Source organism: Sapajus apella, unplaced genomic scaffold (genome assembly GCF_009761245.1).
Source record: "Sapajus apella isolate SASKATOON/1434 unplaced genomic scaffold, GSC_monkey_1.0 scaffold127, whole genome shotgun sequence".
In the NCBI taxonomy this organism is placed as follows: domain Eukaryota; kingdom Metazoa; phylum Chordata; class Mammalia; order Primates; family Cebidae; genus Sapajus; species Sapajus apella.
The window spans coordinates 1,334,875-1,348,801 of NW_022437067.1; the positions used below are offsets into that span (position 1 = coordinate 1,334,875).

Below are 13,927 nucleotides of genomic sequence, written 5' to 3' on the forward strand. Positions count from 1 at the left end.
AAAAAAAAAAAAAAAATCCAGCCATTGTTGTGGGCGTGAGGTGGCGTCTCCTTGCCGCGGCGGCGTTTCCTTAGTGATGGCCGGCAGCTTCGCATGTGGTCGCTGGACACCAGTGTCCTGTTTGGAGGAATGCATGTTCAGACTCTCTGCCATTTTAAAGTAGGTTTTCTTTCTCTTGCTGAATTGTAGGCGTTCCTCACGTGTTCTGAATCGGGTCGTCAGCAGACACCACCGGCTCGCCCATTTTCCCTTCCGTTCTGTGGAAGGGAAGTCTTTTGGCTTTCTGGATGGTGTCCTTTGAGGTACAGAACTGTTACGGTGGTTTTCCACAAAGTCTGCTGGCTCTGTTTTCTGTTTCTTGTGCTTTGGTGTCATCACAGCCCTCCTGTGGGGGCGGGAGTCTGGACCCAGGCTGCTGCGTCCTGCGCTTAAAACCTTCACGTACACGAGCAGCCTCGGCTCTGCAGGCTCTTCAGTCCGGGAAATGCTTTTCTGGGAGATGGCTTAAAGAGGCCGTGCCCCAAAACGGTCTTTGCGGCAAGGGACGTGAAGGGCACACCATGCTCTTCTCCCAGGGCCTGTGGCCTCTGCTGCTGAGAGTTGGTGGCCTCCCCTGGAAATGCTGAATTGAGGCGGCAGGCACCCCCACACCCTGCTGTGGGTCCAGGCTGTCCTCCACTTGAAGAATGTGGCGAGATGGTCTGAAACCACACAGTCTGTTTGTCTGGAGACAGAGTCTCGATGTGGTGCTCAGGCTGGAGTGCAGCGGTGGGATCGTAGCTCACTGCAGCCTTGACCTTTCGAGGTCCAGCGATCCTCCTGCCTCAGCCTCCCAAGTAGTTGGATTACAGGTGTGAGCCACTTGGCCAGGCCCGCAGCTGGTTTGGGTTGTATCCTTCTAAGGAACAGCAGGCCCGTTTCCAGCCGTGCTGAAGAGCGTGTGATTCCGGGAGGAGGGCCATGGGCAGGACCCCGAGTGCCCAGCCCACTCACCACACTGCAGGTGACCTCCATGGAACTCAGGCTGCGGGTGATCCTGCTGCTCCACCTGCCGTGGCCCCAGGACCGCATACCATGTGGACTGTGGCTGGCAGCTTCCGGAGGCTTCTTGTTGCCTACGAGATATGCAACACCCAATGTAGTTAGCGTTGCCCATTGGTGGCAGCCACCCCCTCCATGGGCCCATGGGACGAATGGGCGCTCACCGACTCACCCTGTGAAGCAGGCAGCGTGCCAGCATCCCAAGGCTTCTTCGGGATTTCCCGGCCCCGGCACCACCTGTCCCTCCAGTTCCCATCAGGGCAGCTGTGCCTCGGTGTAGAGGCTGCCTGCTGGCGAGCATAGGTGTGGGCCCGCCGGGTGTGTGTGGGCAGGTCTGAGACTGGCCACTAATGTGGCACATGCAATCCCCGGAGGGTCCCCTGACCCCACTGGTTGCAGCCTGGCTGGAGAAGACATGGGACACACAGGAGTGGTTACAGGGTGGGCTGTGCTGGACGGCAGGCCTTGGGCGTGGAGTGGGCCATCCCCCTGCACCAGGGTGCAGTTTTGACACGGGTGGTCATAGGCTGAGTGTGTCCATGCAGGTGTGGGGACGGGTACCCCTTGCTGCACATGTGTCTGGCCCCCAGAGCTTGGCGGTGGGCCCTGGACCTGACCTGTGTGGTGTGCGCCCGCTCTTCCACACTTCGTCGTTTACATGTGAAGCTGGTGCCACAGAAGCCCCAGTGTCTGTTTCAGCCCGATACATGCTGTGCCCCTGATGGGGGCCTGATGGCACACCTGGCCTCTGGACGTTGGGGTCCTGGGGTGACTGAGGCTGGTGCCCGCCTGACAGGCGGCTGGGCTGCACATCAAACGGGAAGCTGCTTTTCTCTGCTCTGCCAAGTTTCCTGTGGTTGGAGGAAGTTGTGCTGGCGTCATGGGTGCTGCTGTGCGCCCCTCCTTTGGAGCAGGTGTGACCCCTGGCTCCTGGATGGGCCGCCTGTGCTCAGGATGGTCTGGGCTGCGGCTGTGGCCTGTCCCTGGGCCGGGCAGCTTCGCCAGCGGCTCCCTGGAGCAGCCTGAGCAGAGGCGGGACCCTGTGCAGCCTGTTTCCTGCCTCGTGTCCTCCGGCCCTCAAACGGTGTTTACCAGTGAGAGCAGAGACCAGTCTAAGGAGAGGCTGAAAACTCGAAGCCAGACCTGTCTGGCCTGGGGGTCTGGGTGTCTGCTGCCAAGCAGACCACATCCCAGGTGAGGTGTGGACATTCAGAGACAGGCGTGTGCCCATCCCAGCCACATACCAATGCGCCCACCCCCGGGGCAGCCTTTGGTCATCAATGAAAAGCAAGAATTTGCCTGCGATGGGCAGAGGCATGTGCCAGTTTCCAGGCCATGGCTCCTTGGTGCCCACACCTCACCCTGCAGTGCCCGCCCACCACTCACTCCCGCCACCCTGGAGTCTTGCCCTGGATGGTGTGCGATCTCCCTTCCGTCTTCGAGTGGAGCCTTGCCCACTGGTGCCTATGAGCCCTGGGGGGATGGACCTGGGTGGGTCCCGGAGGTTCACAGCAGGCTCTACATGTGGTGGTTTTGCTTTGGGGTGTGAGCAAAGGTTGACTCAAATCCCACTTTCCAGATGGTTCGAAGCAGCAGCCGTCCGCACTGAGTGGCCAGCAGGAGGGCAGGGATGTGGACCTCGAGCCCTGTCATCCATCTTCTGGTGTGTCGAGAAGCGGCCCGGAGCTCTGGGCAGCAGCTCAGGGACCCTAGTGACCGTCCCTGCTTTGGGACAACACAGGTGGACGGGGCAGCCTTGTGCCTGTATCCTTGTGGCCTCTGGAAGTGAGGGGTGCTGAGGCCACAGTGGGGGAGGGGGCCAAGCTGACCACCTGGGCTCTCAGTGCCCTGGGAGGAGCTGTCGGCCTTAGGGCATGTACAGATGTGGTTCAGCCTTTCTGGGGTCACACAGGCGCTGGGGGACAGAGGCCAGCTGTGGCAGTCTGTCTGGGGTTCAGTGCCCTCCTCCTCTGTGGCATCTGCCTTGGCAATCGTCCTGGGCTCCAGCCTCCCTGCCGGGGTGGGGGACATGGAGCCTCTTCTTGCTCGGGGCAGGGCGGGGAGGGGTTGAGCTCTTGCTGTTTGGACCCTGTGGGATCTGGCAGAAGCCCCCCCACTCCTGTTGAGCCAGGGTCCTGGGGAGGGAGATGGCAGTTCTGTGACCTCCAGTCTCCCTTTCCGCATCACAGGGAATCGGCCAGAGTTTAGCTCTGAGCCCAGAGCATCTGCACGTGTCAGGCAGGGAGGGGTCCCCAAGGCCTTTGTGATGGCTCTTCTCTGTTCCTGGCATCTTGCAGGCCTGATTTGCGGGGTCCCCAAGGGTGGGGTGTGCATTTTTGGAGTACATCTTTTCTGAGACCCCTCCGTGGGGAGCAGAGTATTACAGCTGCCCAGGCGTGGGCGGACGTCCACTGGCGAGAAACCTGTTTGGGCCACCGCCTCTGCCTGGGTCCTGTGCACTTTGGGCAGGGACTGTTCCTTCAGAGGGCCCTAGCAGGGTCCTCTTCCTAGGCCTTGCGCTGGCAGGGGGGCACCTGCACATGGGTGCAAGTTCACATGTTCCCCAGGTGCCTGCTGGCCTGGTAGCCTGCCCGGTCATCCTTGGGGTGTGGGGGAGGACCCAGGAGGGGAAGTGGCTATGTAGCAGCGCTGCAAGCCGACAGCGGCCTGAGGGCTTTGGGTGGGGCAGCCCCTTGCAGGCCTGTCCAGGCCCAGCCCCACTGCTTTAGCATGTTGGGTCCAGAGCCCGCCCCCTGCCTCATGGCCTGAGGCCCCAAGAAAGGTCACACCAGAGGCAAGCCGTAGTAGCTCCTCTTCCAGAGTAAAACTCAGCTGTCTGTCACCGGGTGTGGCTTTGTCCCTGACCGACAGCTGACACTGGGGCCCCCAGGGGGCCTTGGGAGGGCTGGTGGTGGCATCCCAGGCCTGAAGTTGGCTGGCTGCTTCCTGGGGCTTTGAGAAACCACACTGCTCAGGTGACAGTCCCTCTGAGAGTGTCACTTCCTCCAGCCGGCCCTGTTTTACACATTCCCCTCCGTGGCCACTTTCATAATGCTGCAGAGGACCCACTCTGAGAGCCGGAGTACGTGCTGGGGGGTCTGCTGGCGTCTTAGCGGGGTTGTGTCTCCGAAGGGTCCCTCAAGACCAGGAGCCTCCCTGTCCCAGGTGGACCGCAGGGGCTCTGGACCCAAGGGTGGCCCCCAGCCCATCTGCCTCAGCCCTTCAGATCTGCAGGGCCCTCAGCCGCCCCCACTGAGCGGATGGGGCCCGGGGGCCTACGGTCCTCCCGCCACCTCTGCAGGGTGGCTGTTGGGGGCCCGCCAGGCAGAGCTGTGTTCTCAGGCACTGGCTTTCTTGGGGGTTGCCTGAGGCATTGACACTTTCCCACAGGGTGTCTGAGGTCTCCTGGAGTCAGCACCAGCTGCTGTGGCTTTTCCTGGGGTGAGAACTGGGCTGAATTTCTGTGCCCGCTTCAGTGGCTGCTCAGACAGGAAGCTCTCTTCGGCTGGGCGGCCTCTGCCTTCTGTGCCTCTCGGGAGGGTCCGCATGATTCCGGAAGGAGCTCTCTGCTGCAGCTAGGATGGTACCCACCCCTGCCGGGCACAGGCACAGCGCTCTGTGGTCAGGGCCTCCACCAGACGTCACCAACACTCACTTCCCCTCAAACGCCGACACAGAGAGGGGTATTTACAGCGTCTTTTTTCTTGAAGCCTATTTTTGTGTCTGAAAAAAAACCATCCGCAGCCCTGGATGCCTTCGGGCTGCCACTGCCCCATACCCGCCCTGCCTCCAGGGCCCTGTGTGCCTGACATACCTTTCTCCCTTGGGCCCAGGTCAGAGCCGCTGCGTGCCCCTCCTTGGGCCCCACCCTGCTTGTCCGTGAGGGCTGCAGCGTGGGTGCCGGTGCAGGGGAGGCCACGGGCTTGGGCCACATCTTTCCTGGGGCTCTCCATCTAGGCCCAGCCTGTCTCCTGGGCCTCTTGAGTTTTGTGGTGAAAACCGTGTAATTGGGGCATCTTGATGGGACGGCCTGCTTCTGCACGCCATCATCCCCCAGGGAAGCAGGGTCCCTGCCATCTTCAGGAGGCTGGTTCCTGATGTGGCGTCTTCTCCTCGAGTCCTGGAGGGGGGAACAACCCCTGTCCCTGCCTGAGTGTGCTCTGCCCATCAAGGCTTCCTAGCTGAGGACAGGTGCGGTGCCCCCACCACCTGACATCGCTGCCTCCACTTGGGGTTGGCCCTGGCAGAATGAGGGGACCCCGCCTCTGTGAAGGGCCCCTGCCTTGTGAGGCCTGTTCTGTGTTGGCTGAGGGTACGGACTCTGACACAGCTGCCCTGGGGGCTCTGCGCTGTCCTTTGGGGTCTTTGGTGGTGGAGGGACAGCCCATCTTCCAGAGACTGCCCTGTCGTTTTGCTTGAGGAAGAGTCCTTTGGTCTCAATCGTGCCTTGCAGCCAGTGCATCATGGGGCTTTCTGGCCACGGTGTTGGAGTTCACGTTTGCCTGAGGCTGGATGTGGCCGACTTAGGCCCTGGCACGCAGCTGTGTCACTCACTGGTTCTTGGGGGCTGTGCCCGGTCACCTGACACACAACATCTGGTTCTGGGTGGGCTGGGTCCAAGCACCTTCGCTAAGCTTCCTTCAGCAGCGTGGCTGGCAAGGAGGAGGAAGAGGTGTGCATGGTGCCATCCTGTAGAACCGGCTCCTTCACTGTCCTTTGTTTTGAAAATGTTTGCTGGGGGGTGGGGCAGCCAGAATGCCCACTCTTTAATGCCACGGTGCCAGTGGGCCTCCAGGGGCACGATGTCCCCTTTGTGAGAGCCACCCCTGTGCCGCAGCCGCCCTTCCCAGACACATCTGTCGGAAGTGGCTCTTGCTGCGCCGTGGCTGGTTGAGCTGAGTGCCCTGCTGGGCAGTCTCTGAGAACACACTCAGGTTCTAGGAAAGGACAAGGGGACTCGGGGTCAGGCTGTGCCACTGTGGAAGAGAAGAGTGGGTCCTGGTGCTCCGTCCCCAACCCCATTGCAGCTGTGGGTGAGGTCACCCGGAATGCAGGACAAGGTCCACTCTGTTCTCTTGGAAACGACTTCTCCTTCAGCACAGCCTCCACGCACCTTTTGCATGTGGCCCAAGGGCCTTTATGCAAAGTGGACCTAGCCTCCTGAGGGGTGCTCTGGAATCTGCCTTCTGCGCCCCTAAGGGTCCTTCACAGCTGGAGTACCTGGATCTCTGACAGCCATGTGCTGGCCACAGGGCTGGTGGAGGGACCCTGTGCAGGGGACCAGAGGTGCCAACAAGACTTTTCATTGATTGCAGGTCTCTTCTGAGCCCCCAGCCTCCATAAGACCCAAAACAGATGACGCCTCTTCCCAGTCCCCTGCACCTTCCGAAAAGGACAAGCCGTCCAGCTGGCTGCGGACCTTGGCCAGCTCTTCCAATAAGGTGTTGCGGGGCCTGTTGGGGCCCTCGGGGTGGTGGGCGCGGGGCCTTTCCCCTTGGGCAGTCTCTGCACTGGTGGCTCCGCCTGCCCCCTACTAAGGGCTGGCACCCAGTGCACCTAGGGGACATGAAGTGGCTTTTCTCCCGGTCACTTACACAGATGACTGTTTCTCGACAGAGCCTGGGCTGTGTTCATCCTCGCCAGCGCCTCTCTGCTTTCCGACCCTGGTCCCCTGCGGTGTCAGCAAGTGAGAAAGAGCTCTCCCCACACCTTCCGGCCCTCATCCGAGACAGGTGAGTGGGCGCCACTCACAGGTGCTCCCGCCCACAGCAGAGGCCCCACAAGGGCTGTGCACTCAGACCCGCCGTGTTTCTGCAGGCTGGGTGCCCAGACCTGTTGCCTTTTGGTCAAGGCAGTCTCAGCGCTGGTCACTTCGGCTGGCATCAGGGTGAGCACACCCAGAGCAGAGCGTTCCCTAGTGTTCTGGGTGCAGCCTCTCGAAGTGGTGGTTGGTCTGGGTCCCGCCTGCACAAGATACCCAGCTAGCAGAAGACACTTATGGGTTCTCAGGAACTGAAAGCTTCACTTTAAGATTCGGAGCTGGGAAAGTAAGTCTTTCCGCCTTTTTTTTTTTTTGGGACAGAGTCCAGCTCTGTCACCCAGGCTGAAGTGCAATGGCACAATCTTGGCTCACCGCAACCTCCTCCTGGGTACAAGTGATTCTCCTGCCTCAGCCTCCCATGTAGTTGGAAGTACAGGTGTCCACCACCATGCCTGGTTAATTTTTGTATTTTTAGTAGAGACAGGGTTTCTCCATGTTGGTCAGGCTGATCTCGAACTCCTGACTTCAGGTGATCCACCCACCTCAGCCTCCCAGTGTTGGGATTACAGGCATGAGCCACTGCGCTTAGCCAGTGTTTTTAACACCTTCAGAGGGGGTGTCCACCAGGGTGGGTCTGGGTGGTGCTTGGGGACAGAGGCACCTTCCCGACACCCGCCTGCCCCTCCAGCTTCTACTCCTACAAGGGCTTTGAGACGGCTGTGGCCCCCAATGTGGCCCTCGCACCACCGGCCCAGAAGGCTGTGAGCAGCCCGACGTGCGCTGCCGCCCTCTCCCGGGCCCCCGAGCCTCTCGCCACTTGTACCCAGCCTCGGAAGCGGAAGCTGACTGTGGACACCCCAGGAGCCCCAGAGACGCTGGTGCCCGTGGCTGCCCCAGAGGAGGACAAGGACTCGGAAGCCGAGGTTGAAGTTGAAAGCAGGGAGGAATGTACGTGTGAGTCGCTTTCTGTGCCTACTTCTGTGGGCCGTGGGGCTGGCTGAGAGGGTGGGTTGCCCACGTCCAAGGCCCTCGGGCAGATTGTGCGCGCATTGGGGTCCACGTTCCACAGGTTCCTGCGGGAGCGGCGCGTCTCCTGGTGTGGAGCTGCCGGGCACTTCCCTGACTCCGTTTCTGTCTCTGCTTCCTCCTCAGTCACCTCCTCCTTGTCCTCGCTCTCTTCCCCGTCCTTTACCTCATCCAGCTCCGCCAAGGACCTGGGCTCCCCAGGCGTGCGTGCCCTGCCCTCCGCCGTCCCTGAAGCTGCAGCCCCCGCCGACGCCCCAAGTGGGCTGGAGGCGGAGTTGGAGCACCTGCGGCAGGCACTGGAGGGCGGCCTGGACACCAAGGAAGCCAAAGAGAAGTTCCTGCATGAGGTGGTCAAGATGCGTGTGAAGCAGGAGGAGAAGCTCAGTGCGGCCCTGCAGGCTAAGCGCAGCCTCCACCAGGTGAGCGGGGCCGGCGGTGCTGGGAGGTTCAGGGCACGGGCGGTGAGTGGGGTGGGAGGCGCTGCCTCCCTTGCTGGCTGCCCCACGCGCTCCTCTCCGCCTCCACCTCAGTGGGCCTGCCTGGAGCCTCGGGGGGTCTGTCTCCCAAAAGCTGCAGCTCTGGGTACGGTGAGCCCCTCAGTGTCCCAGGCCGGTGGGCATCCCAGGAGGCCCCTGCATGTGGTGTGACCACAGCTGTCCCCATCAGGATCACACACCCTATGCGGTGGCCCCACTAAGGAAGTGGCTGTGTTCCTGTGGTGTAAGGAAGGCCGGGCTATTTTTAGTGGCAGAAAGAGTTGGTAGCAGCTGCATGGAGAATAGTTCCTTGCTGTGTGTGCTCCAGGAGTGGGTGTTCACGCGCTCTGCCAGCAAGACCTGGCGTCTGCTCAACACAGGCGTGAGGGGTGTGCGTCCTAAAGCCTGGTTGGTGTTCCAGAAGGCGGTTCCCGCCAGGCCTCCTGAGTGGGAAGGAGAGGACACGGCCGGCACACGCACAGACACGCCCCACCACGTGCACACGGCCTTACATGACGCCGGGCCTACCTGCTCACGCTGCCTCCCTGGGCCCTGCCTCGGGGTTCTCACATTGTAGCTCCGGTTTCACACCTCCTTTTACGTTGTTTAAGTTTCTTTCTGACGTGCCGGAGGGAGGCGTGGTTCCGCCTGTGGGGAGAGAGGTGTGCGGGTGGCCCGGCCTTCACCCGCCCGGGCCTTGCTGAATTCACACCTCGGCGGCGTCTGGCAGCTCCAGGCAGCTTCTCCGGCGTGGGCTTTAGCACAACACAACCCCGTCGGCCCTGAAAACTGCAGGGTTGCAGGCGTGCCCCTGGCACGCGCCAGTCCCTCGCTCCAGCACACCCCGCCACTGTGTCCTTGATTCTGGTTGGAGGTGCGATTTCCCACATGCATATTCATGAGGTGTGTTTGCAGCGTGGGGTGTGAGTCTCACGGATATTTTAACGGAGGCGGGGAGGGCTTGCGGAGGCGCCGGCGGATGGACGTCTCCATCTGGCTGTGTGGGGAGACTCGGGGCCCTCAGATGCTATGATGTCTGAGGCTGCCCACCCCACACTGATGGGAGTCAGGGCCTTCGTGCCTGGTTATCCCCTAGGGGAACATGCCCTGGATGTTGGGGAGGCCCCGCCGCAGCTTCAAGTGTGGCAGACTCAGGCCAGGCCCTAGGTGCAGCACGGCAGCCGCAGGTCTGGCAGAGACTTGGAATGGGGTCTGGAAAGCCTTTATGAGCCATTGGGCTGATGGGGCTCTGGGGGTGCAGCTCAAGGGCACGCCATCAGGTGGACGAACCCACAGGGTGGGCTGGGGGCTGTTGGCCAGGGGTGTGCTGGGACCGGCTGGGCAGTGACCCTGAGCCGTCCCCGTCCCCAGGAGCTGGAGTTCCTGCGTGTGGCCAAGAAGGAGAAGCTGCGGGAAGCCACGGAGGCCAAGCGCAACCTGCGGAAGGAGATCGAGCGTCTCCGCGCCGAGAACGAGAAGAAGATGAAAGAGGCCAATGAGTCTCGGCTGCGCCTGAAGCGGGAGCTGGAGCAGGCGCGGCAGGCCCGGGTGTGCGACAAGGGCTGCGAGGCGGGCCGCCTGCGCGCCAAGTACTCGGCCCAGGTATGCGGGTGGGGAGGCCAAGGCACGCGGCCCGGTGGGCTTGGATTCAACCGCGTGGGGCCACAGTGGGCCCTAGGCCACCCTGCCCAGCTGGAAAGCCCTTGGAGCAGAGTCCAGGCCCAGGCTTGTGTTTGGTGCACACCGTGACAGGCACAGGGCGGGTGGTCGCTGAGCCCTACGTCTCAGGAGCCTGTGTCCTGGCAGATGCAGGAAGGACCAGCACATGGCATGGGCGGGGAGGTGTCTGGCGGGGCGGGGCAGCCAGCAGGTGCTGCTGACTGCGGGCTCCCTTTCAGATTGAAGACCTGCAGGTGAAGCTGCAGCATGCCGAGGCGGACCGGGAGCAGCTGCGGGCCGACCTGCTGCGGGAGCGCGAGGCTCGGGAGCACCTGGAGAAAGTGGTCAAGGAGCTGCAGGAGCAGCTGTGGCCGCGAGCCCACCCCGAGGCTGTGGGCAGCGAGGGCGCTGCGGAGCTAGAGCCCTAGATCCATGCCTGCCGCCTGGCGCTGATGACAACGCGGGTGCAGGGGGGCGCAGGCGGACGGGGCAGCTCTGCCCGCCCCGCCCCGCAGCCCACACAGCACAACGTCTTACTGTGCCTATTACCAAGCGAGTGTTTGTAACCATGTAGTTTTGGAATCCACTGCAAAATTTTCTACTGGCCAAGTTCAAGTAAGCAAGCGTGTCCCCTACCTGCAGCTGGAGACGGGGCCAGCTCGGCGGCCTGCTGGTCCTCTTGCTTGCTACTAGAACATTCTAACATTTACACTTTTGTTATAAGCTATTTAAAACCAGTAAGGAGACTTGAAATTGACAAAATCAACACATTTTTAAATGACTAACTTTTAAAAGCCCCAACACATGACGCCATCTGAAGACCCGAGACGGCGTGGGGGTGGCGGCCGCCCCACCCTCCCCACCCGGGGAAGCCATCACCGCTCATCTGGCCGCGGCTGCGTGACGACAGCAGGGGTTTTTCTTCAGAGTCTATTTTTTCAGCGACGAGGACCCAGGTCTTCCTGCTGCTGCCAGGGAGAGCAGGGACAGTGCCGCGTGCAAGATGAGCTTGAATACTGCCCGCCTTACTGACGCCCACCCCGCCCGCCATGTCGCCATCCATGCCAGCGCTGCCCCCACGGGCACCAGGAAGTGCAGAGCCTCGCAGGAGCTGCCCTGGAGCTGAGGGGACGCTTTTCAGCTCCTCTGCACTCCGTGATTCTGCCCACGCGCCTCCCCCACGAGGCGGTGAGCTGCGTCGGGCAGTGGCCGTGGCCAGCGGTCACTCCCTCAGCCCCTCCGGGCGCTCGTGCTTCAGTTCGGCGAACATCGCTCCCTTCATTTTGGGACTGAGGCTGCAGCATTGGAACAAAACAGCATTATTTCACTTTTTTTTTGTTTGTTCGTTCATTTAAACGTATATTTAGAACTGCACTTTCTCAACAACCTTCCCTTCTTTCTGTTCCCCAGTGAACTGAGGTTTTTACCGATTTATAGAGCAGTCAAATCCTAAGTGCTCCAGTGCTTAGAAACCCCTCTGGTGCTTGGTTGAACAAGGGAATCACAAGAAAATGAAAATGCAGAACCTGAACTCCGGGGGTCGCTCTGTGCCTTCCAGCATCTTGTACAGCAAATCCTGACTCGTGTCTTTTTACCCCCAAAATATGTCTTCAGTAGCGACTGAATCTGCCACTCAGAATAAGTTCCTTGCATTTATTCCAAATAATATCGTTTACTCTCACCTGTTTATGCAAATTGTATAAGGTTTCTTATGCCCAAGCTTGAAAAATGATTTCCCAGTAGACAAGAGGCGGCTACCCATCCTACAGTTACGGTATTTATTTACATAAGACGACCTTACGGGAGTTGTTTGCTTGAATCCGTTCTAACACCCACGGCAGCTGCACGCGCTCATGGAAGGTGGAGGTTACTTGCCCAGGTACAGACGGCCTCGGGGCAGTGACGAGCAGACGCCAGAGACTGCTGACCCCTCGTGTCTGGGTGACGGAATTGTCCACAGGGTTTTGCCCTTGGTTTACTGAGGGGGGTCTTGGTTGCTGCTGACGCCCCCCCCCACCCCTTCTAAGTGCAATGCAAAAGGGACATCATGCATACGCAGCGTTTGTTTGGGTTTTTCTTTGCTGTTTTTCTTTGCGGTTGTTGTATCTGTGTGCATGGATTCCACCCCTGCCGTAGCTAGATCCATCGACGGGCATTATTACCGTGTCTTGTAAAGGGTCGGTTTTGTTACGCAGCACGCAGAATGCTGTTTTTAGCCTTGTTTTACCAGAGTTGTGTTTTTTCAGTCACTTCTTCAAGGGAAACTAAATGGTTTAGTTGGAGCAAAGCTTTAAGTGTGTTGGCGTGCTTCTGTGTGGCTGTGTTGCCAGGTCAAAAGTCACAGGTCCAGGCCTTCCCCATCCCCGGGGCCACCGGGTTTGCTTCGTTTGCTTTGAGTTTTCAGACCCCAGAGGGAGAGAAACTTTTCCAAGCTGTGTCTGGGGCAGACCCTCTCCTTCTGCTCGCTCCATCCCAGTGGCCACCGTTAGGTCCGCGCCTCCACTGCCCTGTCTTGCCCCAAACAGAAAGTGCTGTCTGTAGTGGCAGCCCTTCCCCAGCTCAGCCCTGGAAGGGTCCAGCCAGGGTCACCTGGATCCACCCCTTCCTGCAGGTGCCAGGGTCATGCGGTCAGCGGGACCCGTACGCGGCACGCCCTCCCCGCACCGGCGGCTGGAGCTCGGGACCCTCCCCAGCAGTTTCCGCGGCCTTGGCCCCAGCTCACCAGGGTCCCGTCCTCGGGTGAGGCTGTGGTGGCGTATGGACACCCTGGTCGCTTGCACCCTTGGGGTCTGAGTCTAAGGGGAAGCTCAGGCTGCAGCGCTGTTCTGGACTGGGGGCCCCTGTGCCCCTAGGGGCACGTGCCTGGCTCCCTCTGCACAGCTGCAAATCCGTTTCTTTTCAGCAGAAGGGGGAAGAGGTGCCCGCTGCATGGGCTGCTGGCTCCCCTGTGAGGCCCTTCCTCTAAGTGATTGTGTATTCAGTTTAATTCTCATTATATTTCTATACTGAAAGATTTTTAACGAAGGGAAAAACAACAGCAATAACATTCATATCTCTGGAGCAGCTAACTCATACACGTAATGTCTGCTTTTCGTACGGAACTAGCCAGTGTAAAAACAGTTCACCTGTAAATACTTCTCCTTTTTCACCGTTGTATTATACGTGTATATGGTGGGTCCTTTTTCAGAAACTCTTTTCTTACCTGAGAGTTGTCTTGTTTTCTGGGCTGTTTTTAACTGAGGAAAAAAAAACTGCTTCCCTGCTGGGGGTGGGGGCGGAGGAGCCCGTGTGTCCTTTCCCTCCCCCATGCAGGTTTGGAGCCCCGGCCCCCACCCCACCCTCAGCCCAACAGGGTCCAGGGAGACGTTTGTTCTTGCTTTAAGTCAGGAGTCACAAATGACTTTTTTTTCAATTAAGGAAAAAGCTCCACCTCTCCCTTTAACATCACCCAGGCCCCCACCCCGCCCGTGCCCCACGCTGCTGCTAATGACAGTATGATGCTCACTCTGCTACTCGGAAACTATTTTTATGTAATTAATGTATGCTTTCTTGTTTATAAATGCCTGATTTAAAAAGAAAAGAAAGAGCTTGGCATATTTATCTATTTCGCTGTGTACCTGTTAGTCCTTCCCCGACCCCGAAACAAGATGACACTGTACAATAAAGGACTTTGAGAGTACAGGGGACAGCCGTGCGTGTGCCCACCACAGCCCCCTCCCCAGGCCGGCCAAGCAGGGGCGGCTGAGACCCCTCGGGTTCAGGCCATCGAGGGTGGGGGCACTGTCACGGGCCAGATCTTGGTCCTCGGGTCTCCATTAGCCTTGGAGGGCATGTGGGGCCACGCAGCCACCCTGGCACGGCTGCCCTCTCAGCTAGTCCCTGTCCCCTCTGAGCCTGGCAAGGCCATGGAGGTTTCCTCTGCGATTCAGGGAGCTTGCAGCCCCCCTCATAGTGATGGATGTGG

General features: G+C 59.9%; 1 protein-coding gene across 2 annotated transcripts in view; it reads left to right on the plus strand.

Annotated features, from left to right (window-relative positions):
* Positions 1-13,647, plus strand: part of SKI (SKI proto-oncogene) — a 75,096-nt gene extending 61,449 nt beyond the window's left edge. Inside the window, exons 2-7 of one of the 2 annotated variants that reach the window (XM_032262158.1) lie at positions 6,357-6,482; positions 6,658-6,773; positions 7,491-7,750; positions 7,955-8,247; positions 9,676-9,906; positions 10,203-13,647. In XM_032262158.1, coding sequence (XP_032118049.1) covers positions 6,357-6,482; positions 6,658-6,773; positions 7,491-7,750; positions 7,955-8,247; positions 9,676-9,906; positions 10,203-10,391 — 1,215 coding nt within the window. In that variant the 3' untranslated portion in view covers positions 10,392-13,647. Of the gene's footprint in view, positions 1-6,356; positions 6,483-6,657; positions 6,774-7,490; positions 7,757-7,954; positions 8,248-9,675; positions 9,907-10,202 lie in introns of both variants that reach the window. The other variant, XM_032262157.1, reaches the window with a different exon arrangement.
* The last annotated feature ends 280 nt before the right edge of the window (positions 13,648-13,927 follow it).